Raw genomic sequence first — 27805 nt, 5'->3', positions numbered from 1 at the left:
CTTTTCTATGATGAAAAACTATTTGTTTAATTGAAAATGTTATATATATTTTACATCATTCGTTTTTTTTATAACTTCAAGAAACCTGACTGTATGTATAATAATTGTATTGTATTAGTCTATAATAAATGTTATTTTTTATTTAGTATTTTTAGATTTTTTTGTTAATATCTTTAATATTTATAATTGCATATCTTGTCATTTAATGTTACAAAAATGTAATTGTTGCTTGTAATTTAATATCCACTAATTTTATTTAATGTGCTAAGTTGCATGCATAGGTGTGGTCCTCCGTTTATAAACTGAAAAGCTTATATTATGCTTAAAGTATTTTTTTTCCATTTTTTATCAAACTATTTCAATAAAATGCAATTTTCTATATAAACTCTCGCTGACATTGCAGCATTCTGTCTCTTATATTCTGATGGGCAGGAAATTAGAGAAGGTCTGCAGGAGAGGTCACAGGTTCTGTCCAACCTGGAGGAGAAATCTCAAGCGCTCGTCCAGTTTGTGTCATCAGGTGAATCTGCACGAATCAAAGCCCGTCTCACACAGATTGGCAGATACTGGGAGGAGCTTAAGGAGAGCGTGGAACATCTGAATGGACAGTTGGAGGAAAGCTCCTACCACCAGACGAAGTTCAATGCCAACCTTCAACAGGTACGTTTGAACATGCTGTTTACTGCAATCTTACTGAAGTCTTATGTTCTCTAATGACATTGCATACTTTTAAAAGGTGCAATCAGAGGTTGAAGATATACAGAAGAAACTTGACAGCCCTGTCACCTCCTGTGTGTCTTCATCCGAGACCTACAAAACTCTACAGAGTCACATGGTATGATCACTGCGTGATACATCATACTCATTTATTTGCACCAGTTCAGCTTGAATAAGTGATTGGTTTGGTTTTCAGGATATGTTCCAGTCCCTGGAGAAGCTGAAGGCCACCCTGCTGTCCCTGTCTGCTGGCACCCGCAGGCTCAGCGAGAGAGAGAAGGCAGAGAGAGCCGTGGCTGCCCTGCAGCAAAGTTACGAGCAGTGTTTAAAACAGGCCAAGGAGAAACAGAACCAAATGGAGAGCCTTCTGTCACACTGGCAAAAGTATGTTTTGTCTCTGTTGGTATCTACTATCAAATTAGTAAAAAACTTTTAAATCTGTTTAAATATCTTGATTATTTTGTCTATTTCAGGTATGAAAAGGATCGGTCTGCCCTGCAGTCATGCCTGGAGAGATGTGAATCCATAACCAGCCCTGACTCTCAGTTCCTCTCGGTCGACAAACTAAAGCTGGATGGAGAACTGCTGGAACTGAAAGTAATTAATTCAATAAAGCATGAAACAACATTCACAGTGTATTTTACGATCTGTAATGTGACACATTTCTGTGTGAAACTGAATATTTAGCTGGAAATCATGAATTACACGCTTGGTTTTATCCATTTGGATTTAAGTGAATTGTGAAAAATAGACCTACAATTATCATTTATGCTATTTTTCATCTCTTCATTTTAAAAGCGAAGCTTTTTAAAAAATATTTGTGAGTAAAACTCAATGAGTTTTTGTCTTTTTTTTAGAAAATGGCAGGGATATTTAATATCAGAAGTTAAATATATTTTAATTTCATATTGTATCTAAACTTCTTTTAAAGCACCTTCAGAGTGAACTTCAGTCTTTGGAGTCGGTTTACAACAGTCTGGTGGCCCAAACACCAACACTTTACACCACTGCATCAGATGAAAGTGTGAAAACACTCCAAGAAGACCATGAACAGCTCGAGAAAAGATGGATGTGTCAGACCACAGCTATACCTCAAAGGTCAGTCATGTTAAGCATAAGCTGCAATTGTTTAAAGAGTCCATCTTTAGGTTTCTTGCATCAAAAATAGTTGTAATTAAGCTTTCTGACAGCGTTTTTTTTTTTTTGCTATTGTACTGTTGATACTATCAAAAAATATCGTGGTAAATCAGCTGCGAACTGATATCTATATATTATGTAGAACCTAGAGGTGAGGATTTTGAAAGCAAATTTTCTATATTATTATATATAAAGTATGCATGAAATATATATAATATAGATATATATTTTGTAGCTGGAGGTGATATGTGATATATAGAAAATATCAATGTAAATCAGCTGTTAGCTGCTATGTATAAAGTAAATGAGTCAATTTATTCAGTTTGCATTTGTTTAAAGAGGCCATCTTTAGGTTTCTTGCATAAAAAATAGTTGTAATTAAGCTTTCTGACAGCTGTTTTTTTTTTTTTTGCTATTGTACTTTTGATACTCTTATAAATAAATGACCTCTGTTATGATCATCCAGCTTCCATGTGCTGGCATACTGTAAATCAGGCTGTTGTTCATGAGGCTGGATCAGTATGTTAATGTGCTTATGTATGTTTGTGGCTTAAATTTCATGAATGGTTTGGGTGGAGTGAGTGATAAACTTTGCATTATGTCTAACATAGTACTGTTCATCAAACGCTTCATCCCAGAATCCAAGTGCTTCAGGAGCACCTTTCTCGGGTGGAGCAGTTTGATCAAGCCCTGCAGAAGTTCTTCAAATGGGGAGAGTCTTTCCTCTCATCTTTACATTCGTTTTCGCACGTTGATATCACTGATCTTCAACCTTTCACCAGTAACATCAAGGTACGTTCCATTATGAGAGCCTCCATTCAGTGCGTGGTATGTAACTGGTATGTTGAAACTAAAAAGTGATAATTATAGAATTTTTTTTGGATTCACCCATGTTTATGTTGCAATATAGAAAATAATCATTCATGTATAGTAGCTGCTGAAAATTGACGGCTTTGCCATCACAGAAATAAATGTCATTTTAAAATATATTCAAATAGAAAACAGTTATTTTAAAAAAAATCACTGTATCACTGATTTTAATGTAGTTTTTATCAAATAATTGCAGCCTTGATGAGAATAGATTTTAGGGATGCACAATATTATCGGACTGATATCGGAATCAGTCGATAATGGCAAAATATAAATATCGGCATCGACCCGATATGAACAATTATGCCGATATGTGTTGCCATTAAGAGGAATACATTAACTCACATTAGCTCAGGGTGTGCTAGAGGTTAGATCACATCAGCATGTAGCTCATACTTGAAGCAAAGTTTTGCCTGAAGGATGATTAGATTCACTGATTAAGGTCACCGCATTTAAACTGAGAAATCATGTACAGAATGAGCATTTGGTGTATGATAGTAAACAATAAAATAGCACGTGCAATGGCAGCAGTGACAGCCTCCCCTGGGTCTTAACACCCATTCGGTAAAGAGTTTTAAATAATTCTGTACGGGGTGCTGTTGGCCTACTTCTAATGAAATGAAAGTAAAAAACACAACATTTAGACTGTGTTTCTGATTAAATAAAGCAGTAATTGATAATAAATTATAAGTATGTTTTGAGTTAAAGGTCAGAAGCTACTGTATAGCTTACATGAAAAAATAAAATAAAATCACAAGCATGACACTTGTAAATTAAATAATTTTATATATACTGATTTGTTCATACATGTGTAATATGTTATATTTTAAAACAAATTATGAGCTCTAAAAGATTTTCAGAATTTTTACAACTCCTTTGCTTTAAACCATCCACAAATGTTACATTTTAAAATAAAATGTTAAGGTTACTACTGCATCTCCCTGAAAAATAAAATAAAATGCAGCAATTGATATATAGTTTATTTATAGTTAAAAGAAATTCATTATGGTTTATTTAATTCTAACAAATAAGTTATTGTTAAAAACTAACCAAAATTAAAAGTAATATGCTTTGCTTTGATTTCCACACAGGAGAGACTTGGTTTTGTTTTCAAACAAAAGGAAATATATCGGTATCGGCAATCGGCAAAATGAGTTGAAAAATATCGGCATATCGGCAAAAATCCAATATTGTGCATCCTAATAGATTTCTTTGTAAAACACAAAATCTTATGAACCCCAAACTTTTAAAAGGTAGTTTTATGTAAATAATGTGAATTTCAATCAAATTCAGTGTTTTAATACAGCCGTCTGGATATTTTGAAAATGATTGCATTTATGAATATTTGATGAGAAATTCAATAAATTTTAATTATTGTGCCAGAGAAAGGACATCTATCAATTTGAGGAACTTGTTTTTTTCTATTTTTACTTTAAAAAAGGTTTTTAACCAAGGTAATCCAAATTTAGTCTTAATTGTTTCACAAAAAAATTTAACTTAAACATCATATTTAGTTTTACTTTTGAATAGCTAAACCTGACAAAGTAATATATAGCTTAATGTGTTAAATTGAGAACCATGTTAAATATAAAATGAGAAGAACAGAGTATGTTACCTACCTGCAGGAAGAGAAATTGGCAATTTTACAAGGCAGTATTGTTTTATAATCATTCCCACCAGGAGAGGAGAGATGATCTGCTGAAGCAAAGTGTTATAAGACAGAGTCTTCAGCAGGAAACTAAGACCTTGTGTGATGTTTGTGAGCCGGCTGAGGTCCAACAGCTTCAGGGAAGGTGGGAGAGCTCCTTGCAGCCGTACATGGAGGCACATCAGCTGGTTGAACTACGAGGCGAGAGTCTGGAGAAGCTAGATGCCTTCTTACACACCCATAGTGTGGCGGCCGGCGTCCTTCAGGGCCTCAGACAGACCGTGGAGAGCGCTGGGAGTTGGGATAAAAGCCGGGTGGACGAGCTGCAGAAAGAACTCGAAGCTATCGTTCCTGATATTAGTCGCCTTGAAACGCTCGCTGTGAATCTGGATAGCAGTCTCTGTAAGGCTCATCTCCACCTGATGAATGGAAAGGACACTCGATCCTCGTGCCGCTCATTGGCCGACTCCTTGAGCGTGGAGCTGGATGCTGTTAGGAACCTACTGGGCTCCAAACAAAGTGAAGCTGAGGCTCTCGGTGCTCTTTGGAGCTCGTTCAGACAGCGTAAAGAGCAGCTGCTCAAAACGGTAGAGGATATTGAGGAGAAAGCAGATAAACAGGGCCTGAAAGAGCCCAATGTGCTTACTCTACAGCAGAGGTATGGATTTCTCTTTTCAACAGGACTGTTTCTATTTCATATCTATTGGGCTGCTTATTGAATTTGTGATGTTTTTAGGCTTCGGTTCTTCAATCAGCTGGAAGATGAGCTGCAGTCACACCAGCATGAGGAGCAGTGGCTCGGGGACAAAGGTCAACAGCTGGCTCAGAGAGACGCTGAGCTGGGTGGAGAAGTACTAAGGGAAATTAACCTCCTTCAGACCACCTGGGAAGACTCCAAGAAACTCATTACTGAAAGGTGAGCCGCCAGTATCAGGCTCTTATACTGGATTTGTTCCACTTTGTAGTGAGATGATTAAAAATATAAATAACTTTAAGTGTAAGAAAATGTTCTTGGCTGCACAGTATTCATATTAATGGTTGATAAATATGTCAATGGAGAATTCTTAACTAAGATTATTAACTTGCCCTTTTAGCCATATTTTTTTCTTCTCCTAGCCAACCAATTTAATTTAATTTAATTTAATTTAATTTAATTTAATTTAATTTAATTTAATTTAATTTAATTTAATTTAATTTAATTTAATTTAATTTAATTTAATTTAATTTAATTTAAATATTTTTTCTAATATTCACATCTTTAGTGGTTACATGATTGGCGTGACATGATTAGTGGCCACTTTTTAATTTTTCGCAACGAAATGAAATGAAATGAAATGAAATAGGTATTTAGCTTTTAGACTTACTTTTAGACTTACTCATTCAGTAATGCAGTAACAATATTATAGACCTTTATGGAGAACAAACAATTGCATGTAATGTTTAATTAAAAGCTTTAGTAGCAACAACTTGTCTTTATAGCTCTTGAATGGTCTGATTTGATCAATCATGTTTTGCAACTTGGTCTAAAAGTTCGAGCATCGCTCCCTGAGGGTATCAAAGTTAATTTTCCATATTTTAGCTATTTCAAAGTGCAGATTTTTAGTGTCTAACTGACACCTTTGCATGTTTTTGTCCCAGGCAAGAGCAGAGCAGCATTTTGGTAGAGCTAATGAAGGACTACCAGAGCTTAAAGTCTTCAATAAACACAATATTGGAGAGTGCTGATGCTATAGCCGACATTAAAGCTGTCCTAAAAGACCAAGAGGATACACGAAGATCCCTGTTGAAGGTAAAACTTGACAATCTATATTGCAATACTTGTTAATAGAGTTACTAACTTCTACTATCAATGATAAACTTAAATGTGTGGTCTTCCTTTCTGTAGCATGAAGCTGTTAAAGCAGAGATGGCCAGTAACCAGGATGTACTAGAGCGATTTTCAAGTAAAGGAAAGAAGCTTTTAAGTAAATTAAACAAGATCCCTGATTGTGACACCCAGATCGTGAAGACAGAAATAGATGCCACTGTGGACCGGTGGCTAGATGTGAGTTTATCCGAAGGCCAATTATTGAGTCTTCAAAAAAAACAAAAAAAAACTCATATAACAGAGCCATTATTCTTCATATCCACACAGGTCTCAGAGAAAATTGAGGACAATCTGGAAAGTCTCAAGAGGAGCTCTGGTCTGTGGATGGAAATCTACAATATCAGTGGAGAAATCGAAAGCTGGTCCAACAGCTCGGTTAGGGATCTTACAGATGGACTCAATAACTTCAACGATAGCCAGAAAACCGCAAACAAACTCTCCGAAGTCAAGGCATGTTCAAGCTGTGATATTAAACACATTCATGAAACCAGAGCAACAGTTTTGTAATATATTTTCTGTTTTTTACTTTTTTCTGTGTAGGCGGATGTTGGCCTGAAAGAAAAGAAGATTGATGCTTTACAAGAGAAAGTTTCAGAGCTGAAACAACTGTGTGGTGGCCAAGACATCCCTGCTAAACTGCAGGTAAGACCGATCTCCATTTGTTCTCCAGCTCATTGATCTGATAACTGGTTTCATCACCTGTTCGCCATCTTCCAGGTCATGGAGACAGATCTCAGAAGGAAAATGAGTAGCATTGAAGAGTTATGTGATCAAGCCAAGAACAACCTCCAAGATTTCTGCTCTAAGAAGAAGCAGCTGGAAGATTTTCTCAGCCAGATGTCCGAGTGGCTGAAGAACGTTGAGAGATCTTTGGTTGATTCACCGTGTGGAACAGCTCCTGAAGAAATCTGCAGAGTGAAGGTACAGAAAGTGTGTTTTTTTTTTCTTCCGTATTGTAGGAAACATATTTACATTTATGCATTCAGCAGACGTTTTTATCCAAAGCGACTTACAATAGAACACCATAAGCAGTTCATTGTAGAGCCAGTAATATTTGATGTATACAGTGCCATGTTTATTAGAAACCTGGATTAGAAAGCTGAAAAATGAACATTGAAAGTTGTGATGGTCTCAGCAGTTCTGGTGGATGTTGGCTGCTCATTGCACCAGAGAGAAACATAGAGGGGAAAGCTTTTGGATTTTTTTTTTTTTGACTTTTTTAAGGCATATCACAATTAGTCAATCATAACAGAGGACATTTACTCCACATATAGCTCTAGAGATCAGAGAGGTTGAAAAACGGTCACATGACACTACATTATGGCTGTTATGAAACAAAAAACCTTGACTAACATTATAAATGGACTTTAAAGAAATTTTTTTTTTCTATGTATACAATTCATAGGAATTCCAAAAGGAGCTTCAGAACCAGCAGGCGAGCATTGACTCGGCCCGGGAAAACCTGAACACGCTTTGCAGAAAATACCCATCCGAGGAACTTGCCGGTCTAGGTTCCTCTCTGACCGACCTCATCAAGAAATATGAAATGGTCAATCAGCTCTGTGTTAAGAAGCTTGGCTCCATGCAGCATGGCCTCCAGCAGCACTTCAGTGGTGAGAATCACTGTATTTCTGATTAAAAAATGATCTTCCCTATTGATTCAAGGACAGACACTGTGGAAAGATTGTTTACTTACTGTCCACTTTGTCTTCTCTTCTCAGATCTGGTGAAGGAGTTTCAAACATGGCTCTCTGGACAGAAAGACATTGTAAGAGAATGTGCCGATCATTCTGGTGACATGAGTGTGGTGGAACGCAAACTGCAGAAATTGAAGGTATTTCATCATTTTTTATGACACCTCATCCAAACTGAAAGGGACATGCTATGTAAAACACTAAAATTGCAGCTAATAAAGTAATAATTAACTGCATTATGGGCATACCTAAAAACTGATACCAAGCATCAGGTAAAATGTTTTAAACCAACACTTAATGTTTGTGACTGGTTAGAAAAAAATTTAAGCTATTTGGAAGTAACGTCAAATATTATTACAATTTCAAATAACAGAATGCATTTTAAAATGATGCAAACCTGAATTTTCAGCATCATTCTTCAGTCACATGATCTTTTAGAAAAATGCTCATTTGCAGCTTAACAAACATTTCTTTTTATTATTAATACTGAAAACAGTTGTGCTGCTTCATATTTTTTGGATACATTGATACATTTGTTCAGGATTATTCATTTAATGAATAGAAAGCTCAGAAGAACGGAATTATTTGAAATAGATTTTTTGTAGCATTGTCTTCACTTGTCACTTTAGATCAATTTAATGCATCCTTACAGAATAAAAGTACAAAATGATAGTGTACTGTATTTCATCCCCTCCTTCAATAAAATTCTTTGCTGTTTTTTGGCATGTTTTATCTGTAGTACAAACAATTTCTGAGATGTTATGCATGTGTTACTTTTAACACTTACATTGTAATACAGGGAGCTCTGGAGCGGGTGGATGATGGAGACAGCCGTCTAACGCTGGTGTGTACGGAGGGTGAGAAGCTTCTTCTGCACCTCCCCAAAGCCAGCGCTGGCCAAGTCCAGCAGAACCTCTCCTCCATCCAGCAGGACTGGGACAGTTACGTGGAGCAGTGTAAACAGAACCAGCAGAACCTGGAAGAGAGCGCCAGTCTGCTCAGCGGGTGAGAACTCAACAGCGGCGTCACACTGGGTTAAATATTAGAGCGACAGATTGTTTGAAACAATTCCTGGGGATAAACGGCTTTGCTGTGGAAGAGAGGAGGACCTACACTCTGCTCTCAAGTTGGCAGGGGGTTATTTGTCACCGAGCGCTGTGAATTGAAATCTGTACTGTGTCTTTCTAGCTTTGAGAGCCGTCTGCAGAGGTTGACCCGCTGGCTGGAGCGCATGGATGTGAAGATGAGCACTGAGCTGCCTGAGGGAAGACACGGCGATCAGGAACGAGTCACGCTGGAGCGCGTGGAAGAATTCCAGCATGAAGTGCTTAAAGAGAGGTTATAATATGTTAAACTGATAAATAGCAATCTTTTGTCCTATTTGTGCATCCTCAGTGGATAAATAAACGGCCCACTGTTTTTTTGCACCAGTATACCATAATTTTTTTTTTTACCTTGTATACTTGTTTAGAAAATATATTATAAAATATCCTAAATAATTAAATATTTTATTATTTTATTTACTAATATATTTTGTAATTTTGGAAATTCTATTTATAAATAATTAATAAACAATGTTTCATTATTAATGAATGTATATTGCATTATATTTATAAATAATAATAAAAAATAATATGTTCATATTTATGGACATATTTTATTTTATGTCATTTTTTTTTAATTCCTTTTTTTAATTTTTAATTTTTTTTATTTTAGGGTTTTTAATTGTAATAGTACTTGCAAGAAAGCATGTTAAAATTCCTTATACTACAAATACTGTATTATATTAATAATATTAATATTTTAATACTAAGTTTCTTTGTTTCTTTGTCTATTTATTTATTGCATTGTGAAATAATATTTTTATTGTACTTAAACATTGTTTTTGGGAAATGTGACCTGGACATGTGAGCTAAGACTCATACGTGTATGTACTGTATAATTTTATTGCATTCACTCACTGTATTTCCTGTAATGTTTTTATATAATGTGTAAGTAATTTACAACACAAACAATTTTCCAATCTTTTATCCTGCAGGGACTCGTTTGAGAGTCTGTGCCAGGAGGCTCAGTCTCTGGGTGAGGGGGGTCACGGCAGCGGGGCGGAGCTTCGAGCGTCTGCGCAGCTGCAGCTGCAGCATCAGGCGCTTCTCAAAGCGGTGAGGGAGAGACTGCGCATGTGTCAGCTCAGCCTGCAGGAGCAGCAGAACTTTGAGGAGATGCTGCAGAGCACCTGGGGATGGCTCAGCGGCGTACAGGAGCGCCTCAATTCACTCAACAGCACCAGCGGGAATAAAGAGACCCTGGAGAAGAGACTGGAGCTGGTTCAGGTCAGAAAACACAGTCATGCCACCCAAATGAATATTCAGCGATTGTTTTTCTATTATGGGATATTTAATTGTAAAAGTACTCACTAGGCGAATGTTTTTGTTGAAACTCCTCATACTTTATACTTTTATACTATATTAATACTTCTGACACTCTAATGTACGGAGCCCCCCACATGACATGCAAGAAAAAATAAATTGTGCTCACGATTTACTAATTCGTTCCCTCGGTGTACTAAAATGTGCACGATTTAGCAAATCGAGGGAACGAATTAGTAAATTGTGCGCACAATTTATTAATCGATTGAACGAAATAGTAAATCGAGGGAACGCAATAGTAATCGTGTGCACGTTTAAGTACATTGAGGGAACGAATTAGTAAATCGTGCACACGATTTAGCCTACTATTTTTTTCCTGCATGTCATGTGCATGGCTCCGTACTAATGCAATTAATTATACCTAAATGCAAACTCTTCGTCAATCATTATTTTATTATATTATAATATGATACGATACGATACGATACGATACAATATAATATAATATAATATAATATAATATAATATAATATAATATAATATAATATAATATAATATAATATAATATAATACCATGCTTTTAAAACTTTATTTTTAATTTTTTTAGATTACCAGTCTTGTTAATTATAATTGCATGCATTTTATTAAACCAGAAATCAAACTTTTTCGTCAATCATCTTTAACTTTATTATTGTATTATTGTTGTAAATAATAATTAGAGCATAGGTCATATATTTAATTAAACATGAACTCTTTGTCTGTCATCATTATTATATTATATATAAATTATATTGCATATTGTTATGTTATTGATACAATAGCCAGGCCATATTTTTATTTCATTTCGAGATTACTAGTTTTTTAATTAATAATGCACACATTTTTTTTTTTTACAAATTTATTCTGAAATTATATGAGCATTGACATTTGGATGATATTGTTTCAGGACATCCTGCTGATGAAGGGTGAAGGGGAGGTGAAGCTCAACATGACCGTAGGGAAGGGAGAACAGGTGCTGAAGAACTGCAGTAGGGATAAACAGGAAATGATCCGCTCTCAGCTCAAGAGTCTGAAGGATTCCTGGGCCAATATCCTCATGACCGCCATGAGCTGCCACAGGTGAGTTCCTGAGTCCTCTAATCAAGCCTCACGGTAACTTGGCAGAATACTGTAATAATGGTTTGTGTGTGCTGCAGTCGTCTGGAGTGGACCGTGGCTCAGTGGGGCAGTTTCCTAGAGAGTAAAGCTCAGCTGCAGCAGTGGATGGAGATGGTGGAGCAGGAGGCAGGAGTGACTCTGCCGCAGCAGCCCGGGCTGAAAGAGAAGGCCTCGCTGCTGGAGCGCCTGCGGGCCATTCAGGCCGACGTGGAGGTCCATTCAACAGCACTGACACGTCTGAATGAGAAGTCCACAGAGCTGTATGACAAAACAGGAGAGCAGGCATTCGCAGAGGGACCGAAGTCTGAGTTCAACAGCCAGTTTACCAACATCACAGCCGTCATTAAGGTATAGAATATAGAAGGCAAACCACTTCCTCTAAGTCACTCTAGACAAGCCTTATAAACAACATGAAACATAGCCATAATTTGAAGTATTTTATTTCGAAACTACTATTCTTGTTAATTATGGCATTGGGCATATATTTTATTAAACCTGAACTCAAACTTCTTTGTTGATAATCATTATTATATGTGACCCTGGACCACAAGACCAGTTACAAGGGTCAATTTTTCGAAATTGAGATTTATACATCATCTGAAAGCTGAATGAATAAGGATTGGACAATATTTGGCCGAGATACAACTATTTAAAATCTGGAATCTGGGGGTGCAAAAAAAATCTAAATATTGAGAAAGTCACCTTTAAAGTTGTCCAAATGAATTCTTAGCAATGCATATTATTAATCAAAAATTAAGTTTAAATATATTTACGGTAGGAAATGTATAAAATATCTTCATGGAACATGATCTTCACTTAATATTCTAATGATTTTTGACCTAAAACAAAAATCTATAATTTTGACCCATACAATGTTTTTTTTGGCTATTGCTACAGATTTACCCCAGCGACTTAAGACTGATTTTGTGGTCCAGGGTCACATATATTATTATATTACTGATATAAATTTAACACTAGGGTCTTGTTTTATTTTATTTTATACAATACAGTGCAATACAATACATAAACCACTTCCTGGAAATGTATATGCCTTAAAAACAACATGAAACAGATTTAACATCTGTAATGTACCTCTGGGAAGAAAAATGTTGATTAAGAAATTAGTCAATTTCTTGGTTACATCAGCAAAAAATTAATAATTAAGTTTTAATGAAAGACTATAAATTTTTTTATTTTGAATAATAGTTAATATACATAATAATAATATACATCAAAGAATCATTAACAATAAAACCTGAAACATTTTTTTTTATTAAATAAGGTCAGTTTTCTGAGTTTCAGCATTTCTGATGTTTCGTGTAATGTCTTATTTTGCAGAATAAGGTGCAGCAGATGGAGGAGATCGTCAAAGAGCATGAGCTGTACATGGAGTCTGTGCGTGACCTGAACGACTGGCTCACATCAGCTAAAGAAGAGCTTCAGCGCTGGTCAGACATGTCTGGAGACGCCGCTTCTGTTCAGAGGAAACTCTCTAAAGTCAGGGTATGTTCAACTATACTGTGCTCTGATGTCTTGTTGTGCACATAATAAGACCAGAAACATTGATTACAGAAGTTCATTTTGATTTCACGTTGACTTTAAAGCTTTGTGATTCAATTTTAGGGACTGTTAGACTCTAGGAAACAAGGGCATGAGCGTCTGACCCGTGTGCAGAGCTGCGGTGCTGCCACACGTGACCACACGTCCACGGTGGGCTGTGAGATTCTGGAGAGAGAGGAGGCCGGGCTGCTCTCGGCCTGGGAACAGTGGGAGCGCGGAGCTAAACACACGTGCTCCGGTCTGGAAGGCGTTCTGGCTCAGATGGCCAGCTCGGAGCAGGAGTTCAGCAGTCTGGCAGCGCAGCTGGAGCAGGACCTGCAGGAGTTCAGCAGCAAGCTGCAGGAGTGGCGCAGCAAACTGAAACAGGTGGAAGAAATGAGCTCCGGTGAAGAGGCTGTACAGGGATGGCAGATAGCAAAGGTAAAGCCTACAGAGCAAGTGATAAATAATAATAATATAAGATTTCTGCTCTTTAAAAGTCACTGTACTTAATGTTTTTATGACTCAGGATGCCCTGGAAGCACTGCTGAACATTGAGCCCATGTCAGAGAATTTGAAGTGTCAGCTGAATGACTTGTGCCGGTTCTCCAGAGATCTGGGCGCTCAGTCTGAGAGAGTGTCTGCCCTCATTAAAGAGTACAACAGGTAAGAGAGCTCAAGGCCAACTCTTCCAGGCTTTACTTTAAGTTCTAGTTCTAGCAGAATCTGAGTACACAGAGTTATTACAACATTAGATCCAAATGTTTCTTCATGAAAAATCTTAAAATGAAAATAAGAAATCTTACTTTAACACTAACTGAAGTAGATTATATACTAAAATGATTGAACCTAAAACTGACAAAAATACATAAATAAATAAAATAGTAATATCAATTATAAAAAAGGTAATACAATTGCAAAAAGCACATAGCAAAATTACTAAAACAAACCAAAATTAAAACTAAAAATGGATATATAAAAAACAGCTAATTCAAAATGAATAATACTGTACTGAGACAGACTGGCTGAGACTGACATTTAAAACCTACAATAACAGTTTTGTTTTTTCACTTAACATTTCAGCAAATCTGAAATCAATGAAAATTGACCATAACAATAGTCCGGCATACAACAAAACAGCAGCTCATTCAAATAATTGAGCGGAAGCCACAAATGGTTCATTGGAAATGAATGGAAAGTTTGTGTAGAATCATATCAGAGTCTACAGAGTCTGAGACTACATGGTATCAATGTTCAGATCGCTTCGTTTGCAAACATCTCTCTTCCTTCACGTAGCCTCAGTCTCCAGGCGTCTCGAGAGTGTCAGGGAAAGGAGAAGCTCCTGGAGCAGCGCTTCCGTGCCACTTTTCGAGATTTCCAGCAGTGGCTGGTCAATGCCAAAATCAATACGGCCAAGTGTTTCGATGTGCCTCAGAACCTGGCTGAAGCATCGTCCAGCCTGCAGAAGATCCAGGTAACATCTTATCGATTTACTATTGTTTTCCACTCAACTCAGTTACGATTCTAAGGGTAAGTTCTTATTGCAGGAGTTTCTGAGTGACCGTGAGCAAGGCCACGGCAAACTGAACGCAGTGGCAGCCAGCGGAGAGCTACTGATGAGCATCGCTCCCAAAGACAGAGTAGAGTCCATCAGAGCCAAAAACACCACGGCCAGAGAAGACTGGAAAACACTCATGATGAACCTGCACCAGAGAGAAAACGCCTTACAGGTGTCTGACCATCATTTGATTGATCCCAGACGCTTTGCAATAACAACAATAACAAATACCTGCAATGTTCTAAAAATCTTACATTTAGTATTCATGTTATTCGTTTGTTTTTTCTCTCGAAAGGTTAGAACAGGGGTTGGCAACCTACGGCACGCGTCCCAACAGTGGCACGCAGAGGGATAATCGCTGGCACGCAAGCAATAAGGAAAACTGTATAATGACGAACAGTTTGATGTAATAACTTCTCATAGTCACACAGCCTGTTAGGAGCTACAAATACTATTAAAGTGTGAGAATTAACTTGCATGGATGCACGTGCAAACACTGCACATACTAGGTGCTTCAGATCAAAGCCTCGGTCTAACAGCACTCGTCAATGTCAAAATGAATGAGATGGCCAATCAGATCAAAGTAGGCGGGGTTTACTGTTCACAGAAGCAGAGCGCGAAGCGTCAGTTTAACGTTAAAGAGAGTGAGGTAAGATTAAGCTGCAAATCAATTAACATTAGTCAACTTTTAATAATACGTTTTACCATAGAAATGTTAAATGACCTAAAGCTATATCCAGTGATGAAAAATTTTCTGAAATATGGCCATTTTGAGAGAAAGAAAGTGGGGGGGGGGGGGTAAATTGTCTCTCTCTGCAGATAATGAAGCAATTTTGCCCCTTTGTTGTTGAGAAATATAATGTAGCGATTCAGTATCGATTAATAAAAGTAGCGTGACAACACTCATAGGTTTATGAGCTTCTGAATGCTACTTTTTGCACAGCACGATCTCAGATCTCTGTGTGCGAGTGGTGTGTGTTGTGTGTGTGTCTGTGTGTGCACGTTCATCAATTAAAGCAGTGCATTAACGTTGATTAAACGTTAAAAAAAACTTTTTTGTGCACACTTGGCACAGTGGTTAACCATAAAAATAAAAAATGGCACGTCATGCCGAAAAGGTTGCTGATCCCTGGGTTAGAACATTACTTGCAATCTCAAGGTGTACTTAAGTTAATAATTTATATCATCGACCACAGTAGACCAAAAAAGATCTGATCTGGCTAATCAGTCATTCTGTTAAAATGTACCGTCATTGATTTGTTTCTTCCAGAATCTTCAGGCTCAGATGCGGGACTTTGAAACGAGCGTGGAGCCGCTGCAGGACTGGCTGAATGAAACCGAGGAGGCCATTCAGGAGAGCAGCAGTCGGTTGCATGACCTCACAGCCAAGAAGCAGGAGCTGCACAGGCTACAGGTGAAAAGCCATTAGCAGAAGAGCCCTTCACAAGCATCATTCTAGCCGATCATTGCTCTAATGAACTTTATAGGCTTTTTTGTCAATGTTTTGCTCATATGATTTTGTGAATAAATATAGATATGTTTTGAGTATTTAAATCAATTTATTTGAGATATATTTTATTTTATTAAAAAATGGTTACATTTATTTTGATTGTATTTATTTGTTTATTTTTAGAGTGTTTTTTTATGTATTATATATTATTTTTATTTTAATACATTAAATAGCATTCACAGCACATTTAATTTCCATAATGTGACAAATTTCTCAGCGGATTTATACTTTGTCTGTTGATTAAAATTAGTCAGTAGCCTGCATAGCTTTGGTGACGTAATATGAAAAGCAGACGTTATTTTATTATGATGAAATTATAAAGATTTTAGCCAGTTTCGTTTTAATAATATTATTAATATACTATTCTGGTATTTATTCATATTTAAAATAATTTTTATATTTGAAACATTTTCTAGTTTTAGTCATTTCTGTGTATTTTTTATTTATTTACTTATTAATATGTAGTTTTGGTTTTATAACAATAGTATCCAGCACTTTGTTATTTATTGCATTTTTTTGTTATTTTTGTTATTTTGTTAATTTTTATTTTAAAGTTTTTATCTAATATTTATATTTTATTTTATTTAAGCTTTGTTTCAATAAATGCAAACAAGTTTAGTAGTTTAAAATGTTAGTTTTAGTTACAATAACAACACTGGGCATGTGTGTTATAAAAGTAAGTAGGGTCTATTGTGTCAATTTTTGCAGAAAATGATCAGTGCATGCGATAAAAAGGCAGCTATATTTACATCATGCTTTAATATGCTTTCCTGTCATACTCATATTAACATGCTTGTCCCCAGTCTTGTGGTCCGTCCTGTTCATGTGCTGCCATGCTGCTTTATTAATCATCTGCTAACTCAGGAGTGTGTGCGATGCTGCTCTGTGCTAATGTGCCTGTGCTTTCACAGTCTCTGCTTGAGGAATTAGCCTCTAAGGAGTCTCAGCTGCACAGGTTGAGGGAGAAGGCCCAGCAGCTGTGGGACGGACACACGGCTGGAAAGGGCTTTGTGCACCGTGTCTCGCAGCTCTCAGCTCAGTACCTAGCTTTAAGCAACCTGACCAAGGTAACGTCCCGCCTGTCTGTCTGCTGGCTACCTGTCCCTAATGCTGCAGGGGTCGACAAACTGGATGTGTACATAGGGCTGTGTCTGAAACCTTAAAATGCTCTTATTAGGCAGCAAATGAAAGTTGAATGGCATCAAAATATGCCCCAATCCAGTGTTTCTGTAATGTCCTGATACCAAATGGTGTTATATTTTTTCATTTATTTTTATTATGTAAGATTTTTTTTAAATAAATAATATTTTTAATTGTAATGTCCTGACACCAAATGGTGTTGTATTTTTTCATTTATTTTTATTATGTAAGATTTTTAAAAATAAATAATATTTTTAATTGTAATGTTCTGACACCAAATAATTTTTTCTTTTTTTCATTTATTTTTATTATGTAAGATTTTTTTTAAATAAATAATATTTATAGTTGTAATGTCCTGACACAAAAAGGTGTTGTATTTTTCTTATTTTTATTTTTATGTAATATTTTTAAAAATTAAATAATATATTTTTTTTAATGTCCTGTCACCAAATGGTGTCTGTTGTAAAAGTAAATCAATTTCTTAAATTAGATTTATTTATTTATTTGTTTGTTTATTTGTATTTTTGAACCCTTTATTTTATTTATTTTTATCTTTTGTTTAATTTTATTTAATATTTCTTCATTTAAAATTATTTTTGCTTTAGATTTTTTTTTGTCCTGTCACTGTCCTGGTGTTTGATTTGAACAGTTAATTAGAACTCATTTATAATTTTAATTAATTAATTAAATTAGTTTAATTGTTTAATTTTAAAGCATTTTATATTTAAATAATTTTATTTTTATTTGTTTACATTTTTTATATTTAATTGTTATTTGTTTAATCCTTTTTTTTTTTTAGGTTGATTTCTTTTATAATTTCTACTAAGAAAGAAGCATTATGGTCATTTAGTATTTTCTTTGATATGCTAAATACAAATATTAATTTCTCCTATACCATTAGACATGACATTGTGACATCTGAAACCAGTGTGCTTTGAAAGGTGTGCTTTCATATAAACTGTTTGTTAAGTCCCTTTGCTTTCGGACACAGTTCACATGTTTCAGTTTTGGGTGGAGAACACTTTTGTTCTGGAAACTTTATATGAAGTAATTAAACGTATTTTTTTCGATGTTACGTTTATATTATATTTAAGTTTTGCTACTCATTTTTTTCATTTTTTATCAGTATTGACTTATTTAGAGCTTTGTAAGTTGGCATTTTTATGCCCTGGTGTCTACTAATAAACAAAGAAAAAAAAAGTCATAAGGATTAGCCCTCCAGAATTAATAAATGTACTATACAACATGATTTGAAAGCTCTCAGCTGCTTTCCTTTTAACACATTTACTGTCTCTATTAAGATGCTTCCTTTACTGAATGATTAATTACTAAACTGTGTGTTATGATTATGTACAGAAGCCACAGTTACTCTCTCGAGTCACTTTATCTCAGGGATGTGATTATTTATCTGGTTATGTTGTGCTTGTCCAATAGGAAAAAGCCTCTAGAATCGAGCGCATGGTGTCCGAGCACCAGCTGTTCTCGCAGGGCCTGAAAGAGCTGCAGAACTGGGTGGCTGATACCAGTCACATGCTGCAAACCTACTGCACTCCCACCGCAGACAAGAACGTGCTGGACAGCAGGATGATCAAAGTCGAGGTGAGGACTTATTTCCAAAACCATAACTGGGTGCTGCATGAATCAAACATTAAATGGGGTGAGGTCATGCAACATCAGTATAGCATACTACGCTATTGAAATGTTTATTGTTGAATGCTGCATACTGTTTTTCCATACTACTTTTAGTATTCAGTAGTACACTAGTACTCCACTTCAGCGGAAGTATTCCGCTTTGCATTTAATTTCATGGCTCTTAGAATGTAGTTTGTTTTCACATGAATGCATCCATGTTTTCCAGGCTTTGTTAACGGCACGCCAAGAGAAGGAGATACAGCTGAAGATGCTGCTGACGAGAGGAGAGTCGGTCCAGAGAAACACCTCCGCTGAGGGGGTACCGCTGGTCCGACAACAAATCGAAGACCTCAAGGACTCATTGGATGGACTGTTGTCAGCTTCTATTCAATGCAAGAGGTCAGTATTAATAAGGTCTTATTAATATCAGTGCAGCCACCTAATGTGAGATACATCTGGCCTGGAGAAGACAGATATTAAATATCCACTTTGATTCAAGTCATGTTAACCATCTATACTACAATAATACCAAAATCTTACTACATTACGGTACATTTATACTGTGATTACAGTGTGTATATATATATATATATATATATATATATATATATATATATATATATATATATATATATATATATATATATATATATATATATATATATACACACGATGTACATATCTGCAAATATGTAGTTGAGAGAAAGGGCAAAAAAGGTTTATTTAATATATATAATTACATTTTCATATAAATATATTGTATTCTGCCCTATATGTAAAATGTTTTATTAAATATTATATATTACATTACAAATTTCATTACATATATTTACATGAATAATAGTAAGATCAGTTTTATATTCATTATTGAAATAAATTATAAGTCTAAAATAAAAAAATAAACAACTTTTCATTAATTGTTAATTAAAAGACCCATAAGAGAAAATCTAGCCCTATATTGCCATCTCTAGAATCCCGTACAGCCAAAAACAGTTCTTGATGAGAAGAGAGGTCTTGGCTGAAATTGAACGTGCTTACTGATGTGTTTGGGGTTAAACAGTCAACTGGAGGGCGCTCTGTCGCAGTGGACCAGTTACCAGGAGGACGTGCGTCAGTTTGTGAGCTGGATGGAGACGGTGGAAAAGACTTTAAACTCTGCAGACAAACAGTGCTCTGAGATGAGAGACAAAACTGCCAACCTGGGCAAAGCCAAAGTATGGTGCTACTGTCAGTGCTTTGAGTCTCCGAGTAATTGTGTTCTAGTTGTTGTCAGTCCTGACATACTGTACAAACATTCTCATTTCAGTTGCTTCTAGAGGATGTTTTAAGCCACAGTAGCGTCTTGGATGTCATATCCATGAAGGGATCCAACATGGCCGAGCACTATGTCACCCAGCTAGAGATTCAGGACTTGCAAGAGCGCTACAATATTGTCAAAGATAAAGCCCAGGTATAATGCACTGCTCTCATCGGTCACCTTATAGAATATGCTGAATATTTGTGTTAATGGACTCTGCCATATTCTTCTGCCAAAGTGTGCAGTTGCCAGAGCGGAGCAGCTGGTGTCGGCCCATCAGGAGTACCAGCGCACCCTGCAGGAGTTTAAAGACTGGCTGGAGCAGCAGCAGGAGAGACTGAGCAGCTGCACACAGCTGGAGGGAGACGTCCAGACTCTAGAGGACACACTACGCAAACTACAGGTCAGAGGACGTCTTGAACTGTGACACATTATTTGTTCATTTTATCTATCTTGACTTTTAAAAATATATTTATACGAATGCTTTTTACATTTAGTTATGTTATGTTAAGAAAAAAGAATTGGGTGAATGATTTAAATACATCATAAACATAAAATGCTTAAGATAAGTAGAACGTGTATATTCAAATACATTATCAAACATATATGATATATGAACTTTCTGACTGTTTGAAATGACATTAAATAATGTTGAATTATTCTATATGTACTGTATAGAGAGAGAGAGATATTTTTTACACCAGTATTTAGCAGTAGATATTACTAATGCACTGATATAGTCTATATAAATTTTGGTTCATTCGAATAGCTAACTATTTATATGTAATTATTATAATGTCTGACATTATAAATGATATTATTTCATGATTTTTCTGTTGCTTTTAAATAACATGCTAGAATATGTAAATATCAAGAATATGTAAATATCAAGCATCTAAACATTATAATCTATGCTAGAAAGTTGTTGCATAATTGTTGAATATTTTTATGACCAGACACAGAAGAAGAGAATACTGCTTTTTAATTAGGTTATATTGTTTTAATATATTAAAAATAATAATAATAGTCATTGTTATTTATTTTTATTAAATAATGAATTGTTATTAAAAATATATTTTATACTTAAATAATTAAAATAATTACATTTAAGACATCCAGTTCGCTCAGGGCCCCTGGTTTAGAGTCAGTTATTTAAAGAAATGCCAAGTTTGGCAAAAACCAATGTAATTGCCAATAAACTGTGCATCCATAATGTTTTTATTTTTTTTAGTTTTTTTTGTAATGTCTGCTGAATAGTTTGATTATTTGGGGTTTTAATATAAATATGCATTAGAGGAATAACTCTATTATCTGTCTCTAGGAGCTTCAGGTGCATTGCACAGAGGGTCAAGCCCTGCTCAACACACTGCTGGTGACCCGAGAGCAGGTGATTCCCTGGGGCGTCCCGCAGTTAGAGGACCGATGTCTGGAGACGGTCCAGCAGGAGTGGGGCTCATATCAGACCCGGCTGGGTGACACCAGATCTCAGCTCAACCGCGCTCTGGCCAAACTCCGGCAGATTGAGCAGAAGTTCCAGCGGCTGGATAACTGGCTCAAAGGGATGGAGACTAAAGGAGAGTTACGCTCCAGCCGCCGCTCTGACAGAGCAACAAAAGAGGCCCAGCTTCAGCTCCTGACGGTTAGTCTAGGAACCATACAGCCTAGGATTTACTTTGAATCCATTTTTACTGATGAAACTGCTAGTAGATTTCACAAGTCTGCAGAAAGAGCAATTAACACATCCAATTAAATGTGAAATTTTGAAGTACTTAATAATAACTGAATTAGCATTTTCTTGTTTAACATTTTATTTGCAAAGAAAGCTGTTCCTGTGGAGTCTGATATGTTGTTGTGATGTCTCTTCAGGGTTGGCATGAGGAGGTGCTGGCTTATCAGGAGGAGATAGAGGGTCTCAGTGTCCTGGCCCAACAAGTTTTAGAAGAGACGCCCATGAGCAGCAGAGTCAGCACTAGAGCTACACAACTCACGTCACGCTATCATGCGCTGCTGCTACACCTGCTGGTACACTAAACACACACGCACACCTAGATTTTGAGTCAGTTATGTCATTAAATTATAGGCTTAAAACACACATATCAATATAACACAAAGGATCGTGCTAAATGTGTTTGTAGGACACTGTGAAGCAACTGAAGGAGGAAGTTTCCAGCATTGAAGAATCCCAGAGTGTCTTCGGCACCTTCTCTGATTGGTTGAGCACAGCACAAAAGAACTTCAGCAGTGTGACCACCACCACCATTGATGTGGTCGATCGTGTTGCCATGGAGAAGAAGATGAAAAAACTAGAGGTATCTTGGGTTATTAATAATTATATATTTTTTTTTTATTAATACTTTTATTCAGCAAGGACACATTAAATTAATCAAGGATGCATTAAAGTGACAGTGAAGACAGTTATAATGTTACAAAAGATTTCTATTTCAAATAAATGCAGTGGACTTGTGGACGTTCTATTCATCAAAGAATACTGGAATAATACTGAATGACGGTTTCCATAAAAATATTAATCAGCACAACTGCTTTCAACATTTATAATAAGAAATGTTTCTTGAGCACCAAATCAACATATTAGAATGACTTCTGAAAGTTCACGTGCCTAAGAAACTTTGTATTTAATGTCTCAGGCTTTGCAAGGTGACATGGAGCTGGGTCACACCTTCCTGAAGACCATGCGTGAAAAGACGGATCGTGCCATGACGTTCCTGGAGGAACCTGAGGCAGAGCAGCTCAAGGAAGAAGTCGACACCCGACTTTCCCAGCTGGAGGCGTTGATCAGAGCTCTGCGGTCAGAGCTCAGTGCCACCGAGAAATCCATACAGCTCTCTAAAGACTTCCTGGACAAATACAAGACTCAAGCACAATGGCTTACAGAGACCAAATCACTGCTGGCATCTCCAGTGGAGCCAAAAGCTGAACTTTACCAAAAGAAGGCTCAGCTAGCCAAATACAAGGTGAGCAAAACACTTTTGGTGAGTAAAGAAGATACATGCACTGAATTAGTTATGAGGATGATAAATGCAACCATCTTCAGAGTCATGTAAATCCTTTACTTTGTCAAATGTTTCCTTTGTCCCCTTCTAGACAATCCAGCAGACCATCCAGTCCCATGAATCAGCAGTAAATTCAGTTATAGGGAAGGGTGATGGACTTCTTGAAACAATCCGTGACCCGTCTATCAGCGAGAACATCAGCAAGCTGAAAGCTGACTATCAAGAATTATGCAATGATGCCAAGGTACTGTCATGCAAAAATGGTCTCTGCTTCCTAGATTCCATGCACTGTTGCTTATCTAAAATTGTTCCATTGTAGGTCCACGTTCAGAGTTTGACGGAGAGCGTGAAAGAGCATGAAGACTATAACAGTGAACTGCAAGAAGTAGAGAAATGGCTGTTACAGATGTCTAGCAGGCTGGTCACCTCTGATTCCATGCAAAGTGGCAATCTAGAGACAGCCACACAACAACTAGCCAGACACAAGGTGTGCTAGTATTGTTATTATAACATCAAAATATCCCATGAACAATGGCTTTACAGTAACTTGCAATCAGAAAAACTTCCAGAAATCACATAAACATTTATTTTCATAGTCTGTTTACTTTTGTGGCACCTGGCATATTGCACAGTTTGTACATCTTTATACTTTTAACTAGATATCCACATATTTTTTGGGAAATACATGATTTGACCTATTTCTTCTCAGGCAATAATGGAGGAGATAGCTGGTTTTGAGGAGCGTTTGACCAGCCTGAAGGACAAAGGCGAGTGTCTCGCAAGTAGCTGCACAGAACAAGTCCAGGCCAAGATCAGTCAGCAGATCCAGGCACACCAGCTGGGAACCAGAGACAGTTATTCGGCTATTTGCAGCACAGCTCAGCGTGTGAGCACTCATGCTAATAAAGGATCTCTTTATCACAAATACCTTCTTATTATTTCGGTCTAATGTTTAACATTTGGCTCATCAGGTGTATCAGAGTCTGGACCGTGAGCTCCAGAAGCACGTCAGCCATCAAGACACCCTGCAGCAATGTCAGACGTGGCTGTCCACTGTTAAGGAGGAGATCCAGCTGCAGGCGCAGACTCCCTATGGCCTCCAAGAGTCTCTGAAACAGGTAGATGCCACAGAGCTGCAGAATGATTAAATACAAATCAGTTTCAAAGTTGTCTAGACAACCTAAATATATTTAGTTACATTTTGACTGCTTATCCACAGGTGAAGCACTTTAGGGCTCTACAGGAGCAGGCCAGCACGTATCTAGACTTGGTTTGTTCATTGTGTGATTTATCTGATGAGTCCGTGAGAGCTACAGCTGCCCAAATACAGGAAACCAAAACGATGGTTAGTTTGATTACACAGAATCAACTAGCACTGCTATGGGATCTGAAATTATACATTTACTAATAATGTGATTGATATTGTGAATTCTTCAGATTGAGGAGAGGATGACCACTTCTCAAGAGCTGTCGGATAGCTGGAGGGAGATTAAAGAGCAAAAACAGGAACTCTCAACACTTTTCCAAGATATGGAACAGCAATTGCAAAGTTTATCCAAGAGACCAGCTGAGTTGGACCCCAAGATTGCTCAAAACATGCTCGATCAAGCCAAAGTAAATGTCATATTTCTGTTGAATTTTATACATATGATAAAAAAAATCTTTGATAAGTAATTTATATATTTACACACACACACACACACACACAGACACACACACATATATATATAAATTAAAAAAATTAAAATGACATTTACATACATTTAACATCTGTAATTTGTACTTTGAGTCAAACAAAGTATGATTATATTGGTTTATATTATTTTTCATATGCCCTGGCATTGATTACATCAGCAGGAAGGGGGGAAAGGCTAAATGTTTCCATTGTGGAGAAAGTTATTACATTATTAAATTTTTATGAAAACAGAATTTCTATTTTTAGAACAACATGCGCTGATGAATTGTTCACAATAAGACCAGGGTGATTTATTTATAACATAAAAGAGTGTTTTGTATTTCATTTGTCATGTTGTCTCTTTTTATACACTTGGCTTATTCTCTGTGCTCATGTTGCCTGTAGGAATTTGGCCAGCAGCTTCAAAGCAGACAAAGCACTCTGACTAAGATGACAGAGCTTGTGAGTAAGATGACAGAAGGGCAGGAGTCTCCTGAGCATACAGAGATTGGACGACTGAGCCATGCATGGCTGGAGCTGTGCCATCAGGCCAACAATCTGCAGGCTCAGAGAGAGGAAGATCTGCAGAGGACTAAAGAGTATCATGACTGCATCAGTGCCATGGAAGCCCTCTTTGAACAGGTTTCCAAGGAATGGGACAACCTGGCCAGGTAAAATTGTTATTCAGGATTTAGTGTAAATGTATTCATATGTCACTTTTAATTAGTGCTAAACCAGAAGTGTAATTTGAGATTTCTGGGAGTTACATTATTATTTTATGATCTTGTAGAACTGATGCTGAGAGTTCATCTGATCATTTGGAGGCTCTTCGGAAGCTCTCGGTTGTTCTTAAAGAAAAGAAAAGCACACTTGAGGATCTCAAAGAGCAGAAGCAAAAAGTAATGTACCACTTAAACCTGGATGATAAAGAGTTGGTGAAGGAGCAGATTGGCCACTTTGAGCAACGATGGGCCCATCTGGAGAGTCTCATAGAGAGGAAGATCCAAGACTCCATTGTGACCCTTGAAGACATGGGCCAAGTTGAGGCCCGTTTGAGGGAAGCTCGCGAATGGGCTGAGGAACAGCAGCCTGCCTTATCCGAAGCCATGAAAATGAGTCCTCCACCTGAACTAGCTCAGAGTTTCCTTTTCGACCATCTAAGCATATGCAGTGAGCTGGAAGCCAAGCAGCTTCTGTTGGCTCAGGCTATGAGTGATGCAGATAGGGTTTTAGCACATCTGGGGCTTAACGAAAGGCAAAGACTGCAGCAGCTCATCTCAGAAACTCAAGCAGAGGTAGAGTCCTTGAGCGTCAAAGTTGCTCAAAGAAGGAAACACCTGAGCAAAGCCTTTACAGAGAGAACCGAGTTCCTTTTGGCTGTGAACCAAGCTATCACCTGGGTCCAGCAAAATAAAAAGAAAGCACAGGCAGAGGAGTACATAGCCCTTCTTCCTGATGACCTATCTAAGCAGGTGAGGACTTGCAGGAATATTCAGAGCAGCTTGAGAGCCTACCAGAGTGAGCTGACCTCCCTGTGGTCCCAAGGCAGGGATCTGATGAAAGACGCTGCCGAAGAAGAGAAATCCGAGATGCTTAACAAACTCCAAGAGCTGCAGAATATCTTTGAAGTTTCCCTACAGAAGTGTAGCCAGAGGCTACAGGAACTGGAGAAAGTGTTGGTGACCAGGAAGTACTTCAAGGCAGATCTTGAAAAGATATGCCAGTGGTTGAAGCAAGCCGATATTGTGACCTTCCCGGAGATAAACCTCATGAATGGAGATGCAGAATTAAGTTCACAGCTTACAAAATATCAACAAATATTGGATCAAGCCATTGAATATGAGAACCTCCTGCTAACTGTGCAAAGAACAGGTCAAGAAATACTTTCCACTCTGAATGAAGTGGACCATTGCTACTTAGATGAGAAATTGATTGCTCTTCCACAGCAGTACAATAATATTTTGGGACTAGCCAAGGAGAAGCAAGAGAAAATACAACAAGCCATTCTTGCCAGACAGGAATATGCCTCCTTTATTGATGTGACACACAAAGCGCTTAAGGAACTTGAGGAACAATTCCACAACTTGGGAACGCAGTCTGTCGGCATTAAGACTGAGGAGGTTGTCAGCCTTCAGGCTGATTATAAAGCCCTCCTGGAAGAGCTGACCAATCTTGGACAAGCTGTCAGTGAGCTTAACCAGAAGAAAGAGGGATTTCGTAGCACCGGCCAACCTTGGAGACCTGAAGAAATGACCCAACTGGTTAGCCTTTACAACAGTCTCAAAAGATTGATTGAGCAGAGGGTAGAACATCTTGACGACACTCTGGAATCTTTCGAGGACCATCAGGCCATGGCTATGCAGGTTGATTCAGAGCTGAAGGCCACCAAAGAGCAACTGGTGAAAGTCAATGCAGAGACGCAGTCAGCTGAGGAGAGATTGAAAAACTATCATTCTCTGGCCGCTAGTCTTCAAGGTGCCAGCTCTCACCTCACTCGACTCATGGAGCAGATGGATAACCTGGCACCCCACATGGATTCAGCCGCACACGAGGCTTCAAAGCAGCGAGTAACCTCTTGGCAAGATGAGCTTCAGTCCTTACAGTCAGCTGTTGGGGAACTAATTGTGGAGTGTGAGAACAGGTTTGTGCAGAGTAAAGACTTTGAGACCGAAGTCAATCGGACCTTAACTTGGCTCCAGCAGATCAAAGATGAACTTGGCTCTGAGGTGGTGGTAGATGTCAAGGTTGAGAAGGTCCAGGAGGAAATCCGAAAACAACAGATTATGCAAGAAGAAGTTCAGTCGAGGCTTAGGATAGTGGCAGCTCTAAGCACCAGAGAGAAGCAGAAGTACACCAGTGCCAATGAGCTTGTCCCCCCTCATGTTGACTCAAGTCTACAAGAAATGGCCAAGCTGGAGGCTGATGTTCAACGTGCCCTCAGCTCCAAACAGGCAAGTTCTAATCCAATCTATCAATAGAACCAAGA

At 37.4% G+C, this 27805-nt stretch overlaps 1 protein-coding gene across 1 annotated transcript in view; it reads left to right on the top strand.

Moving 5' to 3' along the window:
* Nucleotides 1-27805, top strand: part of syne1b (spectrin repeat containing, nuclear envelope 1b) — a 108065-nt gene that overhangs the window by 34513 nt on the left and 45747 nt on the right. The window contains exons 33-76 of the mRNA XM_059519890.1: nt 433-660; nt 737-835; nt 914-1101; nt 1191-1314; nt 1649-1815; nt 2493-2646; nt 4405-5030; nt 5109-5288; nt 6011-6161; nt 6258-6416; nt 6507-6689; nt 6780-6881; nt 6957-7160; nt 7645-7852; nt 7961-8073; nt 8733-8938; nt 9122-9271; nt 9972-10263; nt 11246-11418; nt 11496-11805; nt 12796-12960; nt 13081-13437; nt 13526-13662; nt 14293-14470; nt 14544-14726; nt 15825-15968; nt 16976-17131; nt 18639-18803; nt 19063-19235; nt 19897-20050; nt 20143-20286; nt 20372-20536; nt 21455-21772; nt 22000-22155; nt 22269-22442; nt 22779-23105; nt 23236-23388; nt 23464-23631; nt 23854-24030; nt 24116-24262; nt 24364-24489; nt 24582-24758; nt 25225-25490; nt 25610-27770. Coding sequence (XP_059375873.1) covers nt 433-660; nt 737-835; nt 914-1101; nt 1191-1314; nt 1649-1815; nt 2493-2646; nt 4405-5030; nt 5109-5288; nt 6011-6161; nt 6258-6416; nt 6507-6689; nt 6780-6881; nt 6957-7160; nt 7645-7852; nt 7961-8073; nt 8733-8938; nt 9122-9271; nt 9972-10263; nt 11246-11418; nt 11496-11805; nt 12796-12960; nt 13081-13437; nt 13526-13662; nt 14293-14470; nt 14544-14726; nt 15825-15968; nt 16976-17131; nt 18639-18803; nt 19063-19235; nt 19897-20050; nt 20143-20286; nt 20372-20536; nt 21455-21772; nt 22000-22155; nt 22269-22442; nt 22779-23105; nt 23236-23388; nt 23464-23631; nt 23854-24030; nt 24116-24262; nt 24364-24489; nt 24582-24758; nt 25225-25490; nt 25610-27770 — 10488 coding nt within the window. The remainder of the gene's footprint in view (nt 1-432; nt 661-736; nt 836-913; nt 1102-1190; nt 1315-1648; nt 1816-2492; nt 2647-4404; nt 5031-5108; nt 5289-6010; nt 6162-6257; nt 6417-6506; nt 6690-6779; nt 6882-6956; nt 7161-7644; nt 7853-7960; nt 8074-8732; nt 8939-9121; nt 9272-9971; nt 10264-11245; nt 11419-11495; nt 11806-12795; nt 12961-13080; nt 13438-13525; nt 13663-14292; nt 14471-14543; nt 14727-15824; nt 15969-16975; nt 17132-18638; nt 18804-19062; nt 19236-19896; nt 20051-20142; nt 20287-20371; nt 20537-21454; nt 21773-21999; nt 22156-22268; nt 22443-22778; nt 23106-23235; nt 23389-23463; nt 23632-23853; nt 24031-24115; nt 24263-24363; nt 24490-24581; nt 24759-25224; nt 25491-25609; nt 27771-27805) is intronic.

This window comes from Carassius carassius, chromosome 32 (genome assembly GCF_963082965.1).
Source record: "Carassius carassius chromosome 32, fCarCar2.1, whole genome shotgun sequence".
In the NCBI taxonomy this organism is placed as follows: domain Eukaryota; kingdom Metazoa; phylum Chordata; class Actinopteri; order Cypriniformes; family Cyprinidae; genus Carassius; species Carassius carassius.
This window is presented reverse-complemented; position numbering and strand designations above follow the sequence as displayed.